Genomic DNA, 19801 nt, shown 5'->3' with positions numbered 1-19801 from the left:
CGCCATCTCGGCTCACTGCAACTTCTGCCTCCCAGGTTCAAGCGACTCTCTTGCCTCAGCTTCCCAAGTACCTGGGATTACAGGCATGTGCCACCATGCCCAGCTAATTTTGTACTTTTAGTAGAGACAGGGTTTCTCCATGTTGGTCAGGTTGGTCTCAAACTCCTGACCTCAGGTGATCCACCTGCCTCGGCTTCCCAAGTGCTGGGATTACAGACATGAGCCACCATGCCCAGCCAAAAGAGGTTTCTTATTTGCTTTTGCCAGGTGCCTCGGGTGTAACAATCTTGGAGCTGAATGCAAAAATCAGGAGATTGAAATTATCTGGGGCCAGGCTGCAATCCCTGTGAGACTGCTCCGCTTCCATCTCTCCCTTATTCCTAGGGCAGCTCTTTGAGGTCTTAACCCAGTTTGCAGAGATTTACCTGAGGCCCTCCTCCCAACCCCTTGGAGGGCTCTGAACATCAGTTTTTTGTGTGTGTCCTGGGCCCAGAGAGGCTGTCAAAAGTCTAGATCAGTCTCTCAATCACCTCTGTTGGAATCAGCAAACTCTCCCAGGGGAGATGGGATGGGGGTAACCTCTGGATTTCTGTTCTTCTCCTGGATCTTGCCCAGTAAATCTCTTCTACTTCACTAGATCTCTGATACCTTTGAGGTAGGTGCTCTTTGTTTTTGCCTTTGTGTATTTCATTTACCTCTCCTACCTGTCCTCAGCAGGACGTTGGCCGAGTTCCTACAGTACTTACTGCACTGTTACAGGAAGTCGATTGCAGCTTCCTATTCATAGATGATGACAGCAGAATGGAATTCCCTGCCCAAGAGGACCACCAGGCATTTTCTGCTCCTGACCCTCAACACTGTGGTGAGCCTAGGCCCAGGCCACATGCAGCAGAAAGGCCTAGATTGTGAAATCAGAGAGCCCTGAATGAAAATCCACACTTGGTCACTAGATGTAAAGCAGAAGGCAAGTGAAGTCAGTTTTGAGTGTCAGTTTCCTCATATGGGAAAAGAAATGGAAAGAAATCTATCCACCAGGTATGATTGGGAAGCTCAGATGAGTCCACATAGGGAAAGTATTCATCGTCCCCATGGAGACTAAGCCCAGGCTTTGTGTACAGTAGGCACTTATTAAGTGCAAGTGGAAGAGCAGCATGGTTAATAAGCACCAGCCAAGGTAGAAAATAAGTAATGCCAGCCAGGAAGCCCTTGGGAAAGGGGTTGGAGGTAGGACATGGGAAAGGTATCGGAGAGAGGGATCAACATGAATGAAGCTCAGATAAAGGAACTTGAGGGGCTAGCACAGGAGGAGCAAGTGCCAGGGTCTGGTCGGAACACAGCAGGCCACAGGAAGTCAACAGGCACGGAGTCAGACCTCCAAGCCAGACAGCTGCAGCCCTGCATGCCAGGGAGGGGCCTGCCTTTTACAGGCATGGTCACTGGCCCTGATCCACTCTGAACTTCCAGAAGGCCAGCTGCACAGCCCATAGCAGATGAACTGGGGTGAATGCAGATGAGGAAGAGGAGGGAAAGGGACAGATGGCGAGAGAGCGCGCTGAGGGCTGCTTCAAGAGCCCAGGTGACAATCTGAATGTGAACAGTCATGGCTGGATGAGGCAGAGGCCATCTTGGGGGTGCTGTGTGAAAGCTCTGCCACCCTACCCTGCAGGGCCCCTGCAGACTCACAGCCGTAGGGGTTGGTGCTTTTAAAGGTGACATCAATGGGGAAGTTCCACACCAGTGCTTGCCGCACATCTTGGCTCTTAGATGTGATCTGTGAGATCCCCTCCTCCAGACCCTGTGGGGACAATGACAGACAGCTGGGTCAGATCAGAGTCAAGCTGCTGTGGCCCCTCCATTACCTTCGGCAGGCAGCTGGGAGGGCTGTTTTCTCAGCTATCTTCTCCCAAGACACGAGCTTCCAAGCAAAGGGGACTAAGAAGTGATGGAGTACCTCTTAAGTGTGGTACTGCAATGTGGTAGCATGTGTGACAACCCTGGGAGGCCAGCCACTCTCCCAGGCACGAGGGCGCTAGATCTGGTCCCAAGCTCTTGCCCCACTGAAGGAAATGGCCCAGCAGTGCTTGCACTCCCCTGCATCCCCACGCGCATCTGAGCATCCCCATTGGTAAGCACACAGATGTATTTTGTCCATCACACAGTCATCTTTCAACTCTGCTGCCTCTTCCACCCACCAACCCATTCTCTGCTCCCGTTACAGCAAAACTGCTTCCAAGAACTGCCTCACTCACCAGTTCCAATTTCTCCCCTGCTGTTCTTCTTCTTTTTTTTTTTTTTTTTTAAACAGAGTCTCACTCTGTCGCCTCAGACTGGAGGGCAGTGAAGGGATCTCCGCTCACTGCAACTTCTGCCTCCCGGGTTCAAGTGATTCTCCTGCCTCAGCCCCCTGAGTAGCTGGGATTACAGGCATGCCGTGCCCGGCTAATTTTTGTATTTTTAGTAGAGATGGGGTTTCCCCATGTTGGTCAGGCTGGTCTCAAACTCCTGACCTCATGATCTGCCTGCCTCGGCCTCCCAAAGTGCTGGGATTACAGGCATTAGCCACTGCACAGGGCCCCGCCCCTGCTATTTTTCTGTGACCCCACTCCAATGTGACTGCTGGCTCCAGCATTCTGCCAAAGGGTTTTCTCCAATAATGCCCGTGATCAGCATTGCCAGATGCAAAACTGTCATTTCTCCGTCCTCGTGTTACTTGAGCCATCAGGAGCACCTGATACAGTTGCTTCCTCCTTGATACACTGCCTTCCCTTGGCTTCTGGGTCTCTCCACTGCACAGGGTGGCCCTGCTTGGTGGCTCTTGCTGGTTCCTTCTCAGTGTGCCATCCTAAGGCTGCATCTCTGGCCGGCTCCTCTACCTGCACTTGGTGATCTCATCTGTCTCATGGCTTTCGACGTGCTCTAGATGTTGAAGGTTCCCAAATTTGTCTCCATCCTGGTCCTTGCCTCTGTACTGTGGATCAGCACCTCCTCTTGTACATCCAGTGGGCGCCTCAACCTTAACCCACACCAGGCTGAGCTCCAGGTAGCACTCCCTAATCTGCTCTCCTCACTGAAAGGCAGCTCCCTACTTGGAAGTGCTCAGGCTAAAAGCCCTGCTGTGAATCCTAACTCCACCTTCTCTCAGACCCCACATCCATCAGAAGAGCCCCGCGGCTCTATCTCCAGGGTGTACGTGCAGTCCAGCCCTCCCGCCACCGCACTGCTGCTGCTCTCCTCTCTCATTGCACTGCTGTCAAAGCCAACTGTGCTGCCTGCTCGTGCCCTTTCCCGCAGTCTATCCGTGTCATAGAAGCCAGGGAATCTTCTAAAAACATAAGTCAGATCACTTTCTTCTCTTTGAAAGCTCTCCAAGGGGACCCCACTCCCTTTAAGTAAAGGTCACAGTCCTTGCTCTGATCTTCTAAGTCCTACAAGATCTGCCCTGGTGCCTCCCCGCTCCATTTCCGGCTGCTCTCCTGCTGGCTCGCTCTCCAGGGGCCACACAGCCTCCTTGCTGGTCCTCAAACATGCCAGGCGCGCTCCTGCCCCAGGGCCTTTGTACTCTCTGCTTTCTGCCCGGACACTTATCACAGGTTTCCCCATGGCTTGTTCCCTCACTTCCTTCAGGTCTTTACTCAAAAGTTGCTTTCTTGGCAAGGCCCTCCCTGGCGGCCTTAGTGAGATCGAAGCCTCCCTCTCATGGCTCATCCCTGTCACTTCCTGGCTTGGTCTCCCCACCGCACTTCTGGCTCACTGACATCCTAGAATATGCACTCCCCCCAACAAGAACATGTGTCCTCCCCACTGGCTAAAGAGAGGCCAAATGGTGAGCAGACTGGCCAGAGTGTCCACAGCTCAGCCACGGCCAGGCTGGCTCACCAGGGCCAGCCCCCTGCTGCAGGCGCTGCTCTTTGCTGCCCCGGGCAAGCTCACAGGGTAGGGCGTGTGAGTGGTCTTAGGGAATGGATCAGGGGGTCCAACCGTGGCTGTGTCCTCTGCTCCAGCTTACCAGGAACACTCATGTGTGGGTCCCCTGAACTCGGTGTCTACCTCTCAACTGGTTCTGAATGGGGAGGGGAAGCGTATGACACCTTGAGAAACCACAAAAATCATGAAGGTGGTAAGTAAGGGAGGCCCAGGAGTCCAGCTTACCGCTGTGGGGGCCCAGTCCTGGCCGTATACAAAGCAGTACTTGCAGTAGAGGTCATCATACTCTGGAAACTGAAAAAAGCACAGAGTCTGTCAACTGGTATTCACGCTGAGGCCAATGCGTTTGCTAGACAAGGGCAGCCAAGAGGAATTCTGCACTCGAGGCACCTGGGATTGGGTCTAAGAGCCAGCTGGGGATGTGGACCTGGCGTTCAGAGGAGAGGCTGAGGGCCAAGATGTGGGAGTCCATGGAGAGTCCCAGGCTTTGCTCAGGCTCTGCCTTCTGTCTGATCTGTCCTTTCTATTTCTTCATCTGGAAAACTCCTGCTCATACTTCAAAACGTACCCTTCAGGGAGACTGCTCTCACCCTCGGGCTGGTTTAAGGTCTCCTCTTGGCTCCTGTAGCCCTGTGCTTCCCTCCATAAAAGCAATGATTACCTGTGCCTAAGTCTGTCAATTCCTCTAGACCATAAGCAGAGAACACATTTCATGCCTTTCTGTGTCCCCATCGCCCGGCACAGGGCTGGGCATCCCCAAACCCTCCCTCGCCACATCCTGTCTGTGGGAAAACGGTCTTCCACGGAACCAGTCCCTGGTGCCAAAAAGGCTGAGGACCACTAGTGTAAGGGAATGGTGTTAAAGTGAAAGGTCTGAGAACCCAGGAAGCCATCAGGCACAGGGCATACGCAAAGCTGGAGCTGAGGCCCTGAAAAGAGGGAGGTGCTGAGAGCAGAGCAGGGAGGAACATTGTGAGTGTGAGTGTGAGTGTGAGTGTTTGTGGGGGGGGGTTGATGATGCTGAGAGCACAGACACATGTGACTCAGCCCAGCCAAGAGCCCCTAATGGGATAGAACAGGAGAGGGGAGAAAGACGGTCTTAGGCACTAGGCTAAGGCAGAGGCGGACAGGGTGGGAGCGTGGAGCAGTATCCCTGATGAAACAGGAAGGCAGGAGACACCAACAAAGCATCAGGCCCGATCAGAGCCTTACCCAAACCGTCTCAGTCACACCTCACAGTAATACAGTAATAAACACCATCTCCAATAACCTGGAAGGACAGTATAGCGAAGCTTTGAGGTCAGACAGGTGTGGGTTCAATTCCCAGAGAGGCCAGTTGCTTTGGCTGTTTCCCCGGCTGTGAAATGGGGGTGTTAGTAGTGCCTTTCTGGCAAGGTTGTCAGGATGGAATAAGCAGTGCTGAGCACTGACTTTGGCACATATTGAGGACTTGGTGAGCGTTGGTTTTTGTTTACAATAAATGGTTTCTCTAAAGTGTAGGGGGATGGAGAGTAGCGTCCTGTCCCTCGGGCCTGACAGGCACACCTTCCCTGGGGCATTCCAGGCCACCACCATCGTTGGATGGTTGGATTCGAACCCGAGTTCACGGATCTGGAGATTCAGAACGCGGGGCAGTAGCTGGGCACCCGAAACTGAGCAAATGCCGGAAACTGGCCGAGCCTCGGCTCCTCGCGTTACACCCCGGGAGGCTCCTGCCAGTGACTCAACCAAGTGGGCATGATCCGTGCGAGGGGCCACGGGCTTGGCCGAGTGTGACCTCAACATCTCGAGGTCTGCTTCTACACCTGCACATCGGAACTCAGGATCCCGAAAACCTCGCGCCAAGTCCTCCAATGGGGGCTTCCCTCTCCCGCCTAACGGAGAGACTCAGAGGAATGACGTGGCTCTCCGGGGGCCATAGGGCAGCCCACGGGGTTGCAGGAAGGGCCCCGGGGGACGCTGGGGGGCGGGCCCCGGCGGGGTCCACGGCCGCTCACCTGGGCGCTCTCCACCTGCCCGTTGACCATCAGTAGAAAGACGCTAGGACTCGCGGTCGTCATGGCACGGATGGGGGTTCCGGGGGAACCCACCTAGGCCGCGCGCGGTTGCTAAGAGACGCCGGCGTTGCCCTAGAAACAGACGGCGTGGCGCGCGGGACACGTTTCCTGGCAGCGACACCTTCGCGAAAGCCGCGCGAGTGTGTGTGTGTGTGTGTGTGTGTGTGTGTGTGTGTGTGTGTGTGTGTGTAACACGCGCAGGCGCAGTTAGCACGCGCCGTCGTAAGGGGGCGGGGCTTGTGCGCGGCTGGGCACGAGGGGCGGGGCTCCACACCGAGGCCCCACCCGTCCTTGAGGCAGCTGGGACCGAGAGACCTGGGGCGGGAGGGTTGAGCTGTCGGAAAAAGCCAGCCCTACCGCGCGACTCAATTGCACCGCAGGGAATGCGTGTTCACTCTGACTCTGCCCGGCTCCCCACCAAGCGCGGAGGCGGAAGATAGCTGAGTTCTGGGGAGCAGCGTCCCTGATTCAGGCCAGCGGCAAGCCGAGTGTTAAAAATACCTTCAGTCACTAGATGTCGCTGTGGCCCCACCGCGAGGATGCGGAGGGAGGCGCTGCGGAGCGCGGGCGGCGTGACCATAGCTGCCCGGGTTAACGCTGGAAGAGGCTCCCCACCTGGGGTCACGCAAGGTCCAAACAGGTGAAGGGGATGCGCCCTTGCGGCTTGGAGACCCTCGCCCTCGAAAAAGTTTATTAAACAGACTTGGGAGGGACCTCAAGAATTCTTACATCCAAGTCATCGCTTTTCAGTGCCAAGCTGGGGAAACGGAGGCTTGCAGTGGGAGGCGCCTGGCACCCCAGTCAGCTAGCGCTCAGGGGAGTTGCTAGCCAGAATCGACGAATCTGTCAAGACCGCGTTCAAATGTCAATTACCCCCTGAACGCCCCGAGTAGGGCACAGCCTCCATGAACACGTGGATCCGTTTCTCTTAGAGCCCCCGTTGGTTGTGTTTGCACATTTATTCCGGTCATAATTCGGCCTAATGCTTGCCTCCCTCACAAGACTGCCCGCTCCACGAGTCAGTCTTGTATCTCTGTGGCCTGTCACATAGTAAGCACTTGGTAACTACTAACTTCTTGAATAAATGAGTAATTGAAGACATCTCCATTTTAAGGAGGAAGAAACAGATTCAGATGGGAAAGGCAGGTAAGTAGCTAAGTCAGGATGCGAACCCAGGCAGGACTCCAGAGGCTAACAACCTTCACTGCCTCTGTCTTATCCTGGGCCAGTCCCAAGAGCATCTGTTGGCAGAGGTGTCAAATGAGACGTTGGAGATGTTATCTCGGATCCAGGAAATGAAGGAATTCACAGATGTGTAGACTCCCGGGAGGCAAGGCTCCAAGCAGGGACCCCAGGTCATCACACCTGCAGCAGCCAGCTGCCAGCTTGGGAGCAGACTGTGGGGGGGGGGGTCCCATCAGCCACCTGCATGAGGGAGAAAAGGAGCAGTCTCAGCCCAGCCCACACCCCATTGAACCACCCCCTGCCTGGTGAGCGAAGATATTTGATCAGGGGAGGCGGGCAGTGGGTAATCAGGTTCACACATCTGACAAGACCAGCTGGTGGAGGGAGTGGGAGGACTGGGGGCGGGTGGGCTGGGGGCCCAAGTGCTGCACCCAGAGCCCATTTCCCCTCTTGGAGGGGGGTCATACTCCCTTCCTCCACCCCTCTGTCCGTCTCTTTCTAGTGAAAGTGCTTTCTCCCACGCATTCTATCAGTCTCACCCAATTCTTTCCTCCTTTTGGCCTTTGAGGCTCAATATTACACAAAAGTTAGTTTTCAGCAAAATGCTTGTAACTATTGAGTAACTGAGTCCCAGTAGTTTAAGACCTGGCTATACCAAAGGCTGCCCCACATTCCATAGGACATAACGGGGGAGTCTCTCCAAGGGGTAGGAAGTTCTAGGGTGGCCTTCAGGGGTGCAAACAAGCCTGACCGCTGGTTGCTGGGGAATGGGAGACTCCAGGATAGGATGGGAGGATGACCAGGCCTAACTTTAACAAGTCTACTGGCATTAGAAGGGAATTCGAGGGAGGGGGTCTTAGGGCTTGCATAGGGCCTGCTGGAATCCTTACCCCAGTTCAGGGGGCCCAGTGCAGAGCCTGGTGCACTGGAAGCCGTTGGGCAGGCTGTCCTTCAAGTCCAGACAGTCAGTTGGGGGAGAAAGTCATCTCTGCAGATGCTGACGTGTAGCGGTCCCAGCAGGACACTCTGCTGCACGCGGTGGGACAGACCCTCAGCCTGACTGGCATCCAGCAGGCCTGCACCAGCCCAGCCATGCTGGTTGTTACCATATATTGCCGAGCTTCCCTGCCTGTGCCAAGTCTCCCTGCCCCCAGATGCCTTCCTGGGCTCTGTCTTCCTAGACGTTCCGCACTCCCATGTCACTCTTAGGACAACTCTGTCCTCTGGTGCACTCCCACACAGCCCCCTCAGGAAAGCTTCCAGTGCACTGGGCAGGTGGGGCTGTCAGTCATTGGGCAGCGGTGGGGCTGGAAGCCGGCTCCAGAAGACCAGGTGTCAGCGCCAGCCCTCTCCCCTGCATGCCCGTGGCCATGGTGCAGCCGGGCAGCTGGCCAGAGCCCCTGCAGGGTCCCGAGCTCCACCCTGGCCACCTGCCTCCCCAAGTCTCTCAATCATCCCAGGCTTCTGCTCCCACCCTTACTGAAATCGGGTTCAAACTCCTGGGTCCAGCAGAGCTGTCTCAGGAAGAGGAAACAGTGGGATTGGGCAGCCAGGGAGACAGGCTGCTCAGTGCTGGTGAGTGACGGAGGAGGCCTTGCCAGTCATGCCAGGGCCAGGCCACCAAACCCAGAGCCCTCAGGCCCTGCTGAGGACAAGAGTAGCTCGCCATGGAGACTTGATCTCACAAGAGTCCATCTGCAGTTGACCTGGACTCAAGGTCACACTGAAGCGGGACCAAGGTCAGTTGTGGAGGGAGGAGACAAAGGGGAGGTCGAGAGGTGGAGAGGGTGGGGGGGGCACCCTCCGGGAGCTCCCCCTCATCACGCCTCCTGGCCATGCAACCTGTCAATGCAGTTGGCACCTGTGAGCACCCACTCTTCAGAGATGAGAGCCCCCTCACGGCAGTACCAGGTGTCCAGGAAGATGCTGGCCTGCCAAAGCCATTTGTTTAGGCACTCCTTGCTGGAGGCCTCAGCCGGCCTGGGCCCTGCACCTTACGGGATTGAGGCCTCAGAGCTCAGCTCCGGGTCCCAGGGCCTTGCAGGTCTACCATTCGTCCAGCCCCTGTGACCTCTGCAGCCCAGCTTCCAGCCCTCGCCCCTCCAGCTCGAAATGAGACTGCCTGCAGCAGAATCTGATGTGACTTCGGGAAAGTCCCTTAACCTCTTGGAGTCCCAGTTTCCTCATGACACCCAGAGAGTTGTTGTGAGGATTAAATGGGATAATCTATGTCAAAGTTCCACACATTTATAGCTATTCTCTCTCTCTCTCTCTCTTTTTTTTTTTTTTTTTTTTGAGACGGAGTTTCGCTCTTGTCGCCCAGGCTGGAGTGCAATGGCGCGATCTCGGCTCACCGCAACCTCCGCCTCCTGGGTTCAGGCAATTCTCCTGCCTCAGCCTCCTGAGTTGCTGGGATTACAGGCACGCACCACCATGCCCAGCTAATTTTTTGTATTTTTAGTAGAGACGGGGTTTCACCATGTTGACCAGGATGGTCTCGATCTCTTGACCTCGTGATCCACCCGCCTCGGCCTCCCAAAGTGCTGGGATTACAGGCTTGAGCCACCGCGCCCGGACTCTCTCTCTTTTTAATTAAAAAATGTGCCCGATGTAGTGGCTCACACCTGTAATCCCAGCACTTTGGGAGGCTGAGGTGGGCCAGTCACCTGAGGTCAGGAGTTCGAGACCTGTGTGGAGCTCCTCCCTGCAGGCTGAAGACTGAGACTCTTGCTGCCTGTTGCCTTCTCTGTGCTGGCCCCAAGTTCCTGTTGCTCAAACCTAGGGTGGGTTACTGGTTTTAAGAGCACTGGGACCCTGACCCTGGCCTTCCAGGAATGGCAGCCCCTCTTCCTCTCTATTCCCAGTCCCCTACCCACAGCTCTTTACCAAACAGCAGCTGCAGTGGCCACATCTGCAGAGCAGGCCTGGACCTTGTCCCAGCTGGGTTTGGCCTCCACCCTGTCAGCCAAGAGATCTACCTCTCCAGTGCCCGTCCCTACCGCCCCCATAAGGCGCATGTCACTGGGCAAAGGGGAAGTAGAGGAAGCTGTCCGGCAGGCTCGACCTGAGACTCAGGGTGGGCAGCTGAGGGGATGCACACTAGGGGCAGGTGACCTGCATACAGACTAGGCACAGGGGTCTGCAGATCCTCCTCCCCAGAGCCCGTTCTGGGTACTGGGGCAGGGGACTTCTCAGAATCCTGCTCTGCCTCCTGTCTCAGGTAAGAGGCAGACAGGGTGGCCGGCTAAGACTAACAGTAGCAGTAATAATCCCACGCGCCCTCTCTTTACGCCCCACGAAGTTCTGAGCACCCATGGTTCTGGGCTCCTCACAGTGACTCTGCAGACCAGTGATCCTAGCCCCCTTTTACAGATGGGGAAGTCAAGACTCAGAGACAAACCGACTTCCCAAGATCACAGTGAGTTGAAAGCAGAGTTGGGATTTGAACCAGGGTCCCTGTGACTCCAAGTCCCCAAATCATTCCTCTCAAAGGCCTTACAGGTTTTTTTCTTCTGTCTTTGACTCTTGGCTCTTCAGTGGAGGGACCACATTTGGAATGCCTGTTGCGTGGAATGCCTGGCACAGGCCAGGCTTGGCTGAATTTCATAAATGGTGCCAAGTCAGTACCCTTTGTGGCCTGTCCCTGACGATTCCTTGGGCCCCACCTCACCTTTCCCCTCTTCCTTGAAGTACTGTATGGCATCAGACCTATGGTGAGCAGGTCTATGCAAACCAGAAGCTACAGGGGCTGAGAGGTCGAAGAAAGAGGCAGACAAATCCGGTTTCTCAGAAAGAAGCATTTTTTGTTTGTTTGGAGATGGAGTTTTTGCTCTTTGTTACCCAGGCTGGATTGCAGTGGCGCGATCTCGGCTCACTGCAACCTCCGCCTCCTGGCTTCAAGCAATTCCCCTGCTTCAGCCGCCCGAGTAGCTGGGATTACAGGCGCCCGCTACCTTGCCCAGCCAATTTTTGTATTTTTAGAAGAGATGGGGTTTCACCATGTTGACCAGGCTGGTCTTGAACTCTTGCTGACTTCAGGCGATCCACCCGCCTCGGCCTCCGAAAGTTCTGGGATTACAGGCGTGAGCCACCGCGCCCAGCAGAAAGAAGCATTTAAAAGAGGAATATAAACAGAAGCCATGTCTCAGGTGGTCACAAGACAGGTAGATCTCTGCACAGTAACCCCCAGAGCCACGGCATGTACACCACAGGGAAAGGGAATACGTGTTTCAGAAGGGATGCCAGGGACAGTCGGTAAAGTAGAAATCTTAGAGGCTTTTCTGGAGCTGGGTGGATTTGCCTCTGAGATGGAGCCGCTTCGGCCTCTGCACCTGCACACAACATTCTCAACAATATTGTGTGTTTATTTTTTGAGGGGAAGTTCACATAACCTAAAATCAACCACTGTTTATGTGTACAATTCAGGGGCATTCTGTATATCCACCTTGTCTTTGCAAATGCTGTTCCTTTGTGCTAGAAAGTCCTTCCTACCCTTTCTTCCTGGAAGCTTCCTGAACTTCAAGAGCCAGATAAATGCCCTTTCCTCCGGAATGTCTTTTTTCCTGATCCCCAACTTAGTCTAGGGGCTCTCTCTCTGGCCTTCCTCAGCTCCTTGGTCACAGCCCCTCCACACTAGTGGTCTGACTTGGTCCCCCCAAACTCCCGGCATATGCAGTGGACGGTGTGTGCACTGGGATCATTCACTAAAGGCTTGTTGAGTGACTACATGAGGTCTTTGGGGGGCACTCTGGGGGGTCCTGGGGCCTTGTAGGTGGAGCTGGACCCTCGGGTTCCAGACACAGGGAGGGCCTAGAGTCTGAGACGGGGAGAGATGACTCGGATCCAGTCTGCTGCAGCATAGCAGAATCACCCAGTCTGGGTCTGAGGCAGAGCCCAAGGTGAGATGCAAGGTCCCGGGTTTCCATCTTCAGTCTTTCCCCAACTTGCAGTGTGAGCTCAGGCCAGTCATTGCCATGTTCTGGGCCTCAAGATCTTCATTAATGAGAAGAGGGCATTGCCTGGACTATCTCACTCTCCCGTTAAGTCATTTGAAGGGCTACAGGAATCCCTGGCCTCTAAAACCCTGACTCAGGGGCTAGGCATGCCCCCTTTACCCCTGACGCTCACAGGAGAAAGTGCTTGGAGCAGCTTCTTCTAGGAGTTAGCCAGCAGACAGAGCTGAGTTCCAATCCAAACTACCCCTCTCACTGGCTGTGTGACCTTGGGCTGTTTGCTTAACCTCTCTGAGTCTCAGCTTCTGGGAAAAGGAGGATCATAAGGTCCCTATTAGTAGGGCTCAGTAAGTGTCAGCAGCAGTCTCCACAGTGAAGATGATGACATGATTCGAGCCCAGTTTACTTGCAGACAGACAAATTGAATTGCTGGCCAAATTCTGAAAAACACTGTACATCTTTAAAAATCCTTCATTTTGGGGCCAGGCACAGTGGCTCCCATCTGTAATCCTAGCACTTTGAGGGGCCGGGGCAGGAGGATCATTTGAGCCCAGGAGTTCAAGACCAGCCTGGGTAAATAGCAAGGCCCTGTCTCCAAGAAAAATAAAAGAGGCCGGGCGCGGTGGCTCATGTCCGTAATCCCAGCACTTTGGGAGGCTGAGGCGGGAGGATCACGAGGTCAAGAGATTGAGACCATCCTGGCCAACACGGTGAAACCCCGTCTCTACCAAAAATTTCAAAAATTAGCTGGGTGTGGTGGTGCATGCTTGTAGTCCCAGCTACTTGGGAGGCTGAGGCAGGAGAATTGCTTGAACCCGAGAGGCGGAGGTTGCAGCGAGTCGAGATCATGCCACTGCACTCCAGCCTGACACCTGGTGACAGAGCAAGACTCTGTCTCAAAAACAAACAAACAAAACAAAAAACACACACACGAACCCAGAACCGTGAGTTCTGTGTTTCACATTAGGTGTAGCTGAGTCTAAGCACCTCTGATGGTTCTAGGATGCTTGTTTCCAAGAGCCACATTTTCCCCCTCTGAGAAGTAGTGGAGTGGATGACATTCCTTTTTTGTTTTTGATAAGTCCTATGAAGAAAAAACATGAAGCCCAGCAAAGGGCTAGCCAGGGATGGGGGGTGTATAGGATTATCCTAGACAAGCAATTCTCCTCTCAGGAGACGACACTGGAGCAAAATCCAGAAAGAAGTGAAGGGTTGAGTCATGCATGGATCTGGGGGTGTGCACATCCAGGCAAAGAGCAGAGTCAGCGCAAAGGCCCCGGGCGGAGGGAGGGCAGTATGGAGCCTGCCTGCGCTGAGACAACTGTGCACCCCTCCCCAGCCCCGCGTTCGGCAGTGTCATGCTTGTGGCTTGCAATCAGCCATGGAAGGAATATTTACACCAAGGGAATTGGCCAGTGCTACAATCAGGGCTTTAATTTTTTATATTTTGTTTTTTCTTAGAAAATGGGACATGCCACTTTACCAGCACATCACTGTGGGGATGAGATGAGGTCAGAGAACGTGCAAGGCCCAGATCACCCAGGGCCTGAGTGGCTGGAGGTGAAGTGACTTGGGTTTTCACAGGATCCCTCTGTGTGGGTGTGGGCGGGAGCTGAGAGGCCGTGGAGCAGGCAGATGTGGTCATCCAGGTGGGTTTGCCAGACTTAGCAAACAAAAATACAGCATGCATGCATTACTTGGGACACACATAACTGAAGAATTATTTGAGACTGGGCACGGTGGCTCATTCCTGTAATCCTAGCAGTTTGGGAGGCTGAGGTGGGTGAATCATGAGGTCAGGAGTTCAAGACCAGCCTGGCTAACATGGTGAAACCCCGTCTCTACTAAAAATACAAAAATTAGCTAGGTGTGGTGGCACGCACCTGTAGTCTCAGCTACTCAGGAGGCTGAGGCAGCAGAATCGCTTGAACCAAGAAGTGAGCTGAGATCGTGCCACTGCACTCCAGCCTGGTGACAGCGAGAGACTCCATCTCAAAATAAATAAAGAAAAGAATTATTTGTTGTTTTTCTGAAATTCCAATTTAAAACACTGGGTATCCTGTGTTTTACCTGGCAACCCAGGTGGCAGTTGGGAGAAGATGGAGATTCACGATTGCTTCTGGAAGACTCGCTGCATGATTCTGCCCACCCCATGGCCTGTTCCTCCTGGGATGTTCAGAGCAGGATCCCTACCTACTGCCCCACCAAACATGGCCCACACCCCAACTCATTCTGGACCACACCCGCCCCTCAGTCATTTCCTACAGGCTTTTCCTGCAGATTGAGAGAGAAAACTGGGCAGGGAGCACATTACCAATGGGTGAAAGGATGATCTCACAGGAAACCAGACAAGCTGGAGTTGTTGCCACACCCTGGACTCAGACAGCTCGGGCACTTCACCGACAGCCACCTCCCGTCTCCCTTCCATTCTTTATGGGCAGAGCCTTGCAAGCCTCGGTGATGAGCTTTATTCTGTGAGATACGGCAGCTGCTGCAGGAGAACGATTTGATTTAGTTTTTGAAAGATTGCTCTGGCTACTGTGCAGAATGGATTCTCAGGGTGCCCATGGGGGACACATCTCAGGACAACTGGGTATTGGATCTGGAGCTCAGGGAGAACAACCCACCAGGGAGAAGGCCTGAGCTGAGCCTGGAGGTGCCACCATTCCAGAGCAGAGTGGAGGGCCAGGAGGAGGGGCACGTGGCCATGTGGCTGACATCTCGATGACGTGCTGTGTGTGTCCCTCACAGACTTGGGATCATTCTGGCAGGCAAACGCAGGCCTCGGGGAATGTTCTGGGATGGGCGATGCCAGCCTCAGTGTGTTTGCTCAGCAGCTGGGCTCTCTTGGGACCACAGAGGACTGCAGCACCAATGGTGGAACTCCAGGCATGGTGACAGGACGTGACCAGCTTCCCCCACCCAGGTCTGTGGTCAGCCTGGCTGTGCTGAATGGTGGAAGCAGGAGTGAGGCCCGGAGAGGTGTCTGGAGCCATCTGGCCATGAGGTCAGCCACCCACCCAGGCCTCTGGAAGCCATGGGCAGCCACTTCCCAGATGCGGCTTCCTGCCCTTTCCTCCACCAAAACCACACTCAACTCATAGGCGGGCCTCAGGGGTGGTCCCTTTCCCAAGGGGAGGGCTGCAGGCAAATGCCACACTGGACTGAGCCAAGGCAGGGGGCAAGGCTGGAGGCCTGGATGTCCACATGCTGTGGGTAGGTCAGCCCCAACAAAGCCCACTCTACCCATCAAGCCCCACTGCTCTGGTGCCTTCGCCTCTCTGGGTGAATCCTGCCCCCCCGAGCCCCTGCATGTGAGGCACTTTCAGGCAGTGATTACCCCTCCAATTTTCCTGACACAGGGAGAGGAAGGCAGGTGGCCCCGGCCACTCTGTGTGTTGAGGCAGAGTGAACAGGCGGCAGCCCTGGCGGGATAGAGGAGAGTGTGTGAGTCTGTGCATCCTGCGTGCAGGTTTGTCTTTGAGTGTGTAAGTCCCCGTGCGTGTCCCTGGGGTGTATGTCCCAGTAGCTTGTGTGTACCTGTGCACTGTATGTGTGCTTGTGCAAATCTCTGTGTGTGTTTGTGCAAATCTGTGTGTGTGAATGTAAACGTGTACCTAGGAGTGTTGTCTGAGTGTGAATGTGTGTGTATAGGTGCCTGGAACCAGTTATGATTGAGACCAACACCCCACTTTCAGCATTGGGAAGATTCCTTCCTGCATGACAGGGGAACAGATCACTACTCCCATTATGCAGAGGGGAGATGGAGGCTCAGAGAGGGCTGAGGCTTTCCTAAGGTCACCAGCCGATGGGATTACAACTCAATCCTCACCTCTATGGTGGCTTCTGAGGGCTCATGGGAGTCCTTGGTCCCAAACTCGCCTCCTCAACCTGTTCCAATGGTGTCTGGAATATCCCTGCCGGGAAGAGGCAGTGTCCCTGGCAGCTTCATCTGTTGAACTGGCCTCCCTTCATGAGACAGGGACAGTCCATCCTTCCCGACCACCCTGGCAGGTAGATGGCGCCTGGAGCAGGAGGGCCTGCCAAGGAAGGCAGGGAAGGGGGAGGGGTGGGGGTCCTGCAGAAAGACAACTGCCTGCCCTTGAGAGCGTGGGCTGCAGGAGAGGCTGGTGCAGACATGGGTGTGGGCTGTGGTTTGGCCACTTGTGCTTCAGCCTGGATGCCCCAGCCGTGCACTTGCTGACTGGGTTACTTGTGGCTGATGGCACTAATCAGAGAGCTGTGTGTGTGTAAAGAATGAGAACCCAGGCTGGGGGGGGTGGCTCACATCTGTAATCCCAGCACTTTGGGAGGCCAAGACGGGCAGATCACAAGGGCAGGAGATCCAGACAATCCTGGCCAACATGGTGAAACCCTGTCTCTTCTAAAAATTTTTAAAAAATTAGCTGGGTGTGGTGGCGCATGCCTGTCATCCCAGCTCCTCTGGAGGCTGAGGCAGGAGAATCATGGAACCTGGAACCTGGAAGATGGAGCTTACAGTTAGCTGAGATCGTGCCACTACACTCCAGCCTGGCAGCAGAGCACGACTCCATCTCAAAATAAAATAAAAAAGAATGAAAACCTGGTGCAGGGAGTCCTACAAGCAGAGGCTCCTCCCACAGCTGAGCCCATTTTGTCACCTGTAACCAGGGATAATAATGCATCACCTGAGTTTCCCTTGGAGAAAGATGAAGGTGGAAATGTTTACACACTGAAGATGCTGCAGGAACACCGCAGGGCTGGGTGGAGCGGGGGCAGCGTTAACAAGGGCGGCTGGCTGCTGCAGCGCCAGTGAAGGGCTGGACCCTGTGGTAGGTGCGCCTGCAGATATAATTCCTCAAGTCCACAAAACAATGCAACCAGGTGGGTCTGAACATCCCCACTTTACAGATGAGGAGCTTGAGGTCAGGGATGTCAGTCTTGGCTACCTCCATGGCCTTGGGGCCCTGCATGGCCTCACCCCTGCCTAACTTTCTAGTCCCCATGTCTCTGTGTGACCCCTTCCCTCCTGCCACTTCCCTCTGGCCTTCTTGTGGCCCTCAGATATGTCACACTGTCACCCGCATCAGCTCTGTGTCCTTTGCCCACACTGTCCCTCTGCTGCCACATGCTCATCCGTTAGGTCCTGACTTACATGTCACTCCCAGGGTCCCTTCCTGACTTCCTGTGCCGGGCAAAGGGCCAATTCTTAGCTCCTCAGGGCTGGCCTCCCATTTCGGTCCCTGTCACAGATTTCCCTCATCAGAGAGGGCTGGGACTTGTGCTCATGGCTATGACCCCAGCACACAGCACAGACTAGAAAGGATGCCTACCTACTGCCCTGCCTTGTGATGGAGCTGGATTCAAACCCAGGTGTTTCTGAAACCAAAGTGTGGCTTCATAAAACTTAGCAGCACGGGATTGGAGGGGAGGAAATAATATCAGCAGAGCGGCACTCCTCTCAGACAATCAGGTTTCAAGGCTCAGGTTTCCTGGGGGGAAATGGCCCTCATCCATACATGGTCTCAGGAGTTTGGCTGAGCTGCACTCCCTGCCTCACTTCCAGAGGTGGACAGGTGATTCAGGTCTGGCCAATCAGCATACCCACCTCCCCCATGCTGGGCCTGTCCAATGGGAAGCTGCCCTGGAACCCATGCTGGGGGCTGACAGAAAGGGATGTCCACTGCCATGATGGGCGTCCCTGAATGAGGGTAAGGTTCTGCAGCTCAGGAAGGTCTCCAGGGCTTGGATTAGAGATAATAATTACCATGTTACAGATGACTGAAAGCCTCAAAGCACATCAGCACCCCCCACCCTCTTCTTCCTGGTTCCTCATGTTGGTGACATTCCCATTGTCACTAGAAAAGGACACCATCACACCTCCTGCATTTACTTCTTTATATACCTCTTTGTTAACTTTTATTTTTTTTTTTGAGACACAGTCTCACTCTGTCACCCAGGCTGGAGTACAGTGGTGTGATCTTGGTTCACTGCAGCCTCCACCTCCTGGGTTCAAGTGATTCTCCTGCCTCAGCCTCCTGGATAGTTGGGATTACAGGCACCTGCCAACACGCCTGGATAATTTTTGCATTTTTAGTAAAGACAGGGTTTCACCATGTTGGTCAGGCTGGTCTCGAACTCCTGACCTCAGGTGATCCACTCGCCTTGGCCTCCCAAAGTGCTGGGACTACAGGTGTGAGCCACCACGCCCAACCCCACAAACGTCTTTTAATCAAGGCATGTTCTGCCTTCAAGTACACCCTCCATGATGTCTGCCAGAAATATCTTTCAGGAAGGCAGCTCTGAAGGGCATTTGCCTACTCAAAAATCCTAGGTAGACACTTAGATTAGTTCAGAGGTTTTCGGTAACCTAACCCAGAAATCTTGAACTCAAGTGCCCACAGTGGCCATGCAGGAAACGTGAGCCAAGTGAGTGGAATATCTGTATATAACACACGGGATTGTCTTTGTTCCCCCAGAGAGATATACTTGGTCTCTCTTTCTTTTCTTAAAATGCATGTCATCTCAGCCTCTTTTGTTTTCCTGCTTTTAATAAGATGTAGAAAACAGTTGTGAAAATGCAATGATAAGTGGCATCTGACTTTCGGCCTGTGCTAGGGAGGCTGCTAGGCAGTGAATAGAGAGCACATGCTTTTTCAGTGGCGGGGTCACAGCTCGATCGCTATGTAGAAATGCTGACCTGATGTTGACAGATCTGATTTTCCAAAAGAAAGCAAAAATCAGGATTCTTATGGTATATCTCCCCGTTTTTGACAAGCAAATAATTCCAGGCTTTTAAAAAGCACCATGTGAGTCATTCTCTCATACTGCTGGTAGGTGTCTAAATTGGTGTAATCTCTAAGGATAGAAATTTGACATTAGCTACTAAAATTATATGAACAATACTCTTTAACTTGACACTCCCACTTCTGGTATTCTTCCTGCATATATACTTGCTGTGTGCAAAATGATGCGTTTAAGAAAATGTATTGCAGCATTGTTTGCAATAGTGAAAAAACTCAACTAATCTAAATGTCTTCTTGGGGTCTTGGTTAAATAGATTACATTTGTAAAGGTATATTATGCAGCTATAAAAATGAGTGCTTTTTTTTTAAGATATGACAATAGCACAAGTGACAAAAGACAAAACAGATAACTGAACTTCATCAAAATTTAAAACTACTGTGCAACAGAGGAGGTTATCAAGAAAGTGAAAAGACAACCTAAAAAATGGAAGTAAATATCTGTAAATCATCTGACAAGGTAATATCTGTAGATATCTGTAAATTATCTGATAAGGTAATACCTGTAAATATGAGTAAATCATCTGATAAGCGACTTATATTCAGAATACATAAAGAACTCTGACAGCTCAACATTAAAAAGTGAAGTAACCCACTTAAAAATGGACAAAGGACTGAGTGAGGTGGCTCATGCTTGTAATCCCAGCACTTTGGGAGGCCAACGTGGGCAGATCACTTGAACTGAGGAGTTCAAGACTAGCCTGGCCAACATAGTGAGACCCTCTCTACTAAAAATACAAAAATTAGCTGGGTGCAGTGGTGTGCGCCTGTAGTCCCAACTAGTTGGGAGGCTGAGGCAGGAGGTTCACTTGAGCCTGGGAGGCAGAGGTTGCAGTGAGCCAAGAGCCTGCCACTGCACCACTCCAGCCTGGGATGGAGTGAAACCCTGTCTCCAGAAAAA

General features: G+C 53.5%; 1 protein-coding gene across 4 annotated transcripts in view; it reads right to left on the bottom strand.

Moving 5' to 3' along the window:
• The window catches only part of B9D1 (B9 domain containing 1), a 13867-nt gene extending 7735 nt beyond the window's left edge, over positions 1–6132 (bottom strand). For 3 of the 4 annotated variants that reach the window (XM_017514883.1, XM_017514885.2, XM_017514884.2), the window contains exons 1-3: positions 5922–6132; positions 4150–4218; positions 1684–1795 (exon numbers count right to left, since the gene is read on the bottom strand). In XM_017514883.1, coding sequence (XP_017370372.1) covers positions 1684–1795; positions 4150–4218; positions 5922–5984 — 244 coding nt within the window. In that variant the 5' untranslated portion in view covers positions 5985–6132. The remainder of the gene's footprint in view (positions 1–1683; positions 1796–4149; positions 4219–5921) is intronic. The other variant, XM_037733586.1, reaches the window with a different exon arrangement.
• Between the last annotated feature and the right edge of the window lie 13669 nt (positions 6133–19801).

Source organism: Cebus imitator, unplaced genomic scaffold (assembly GCF_001604975.1).
Source record: "Cebus imitator isolate Cc_AM_T3 unplaced genomic scaffold, Cebus_imitator-1.0 Scaffold538, whole genome shotgun sequence".
NCBI classification, from domain to species: Eukaryota; Metazoa; Chordata; class Mammalia; order Primates; family Cebidae; genus Cebus; species Cebus imitator.
The sequence above is the reverse complement of the archived record's forward strand: the minus strand, read 5'-3'. Positions and strand labels throughout refer to the sequence as shown.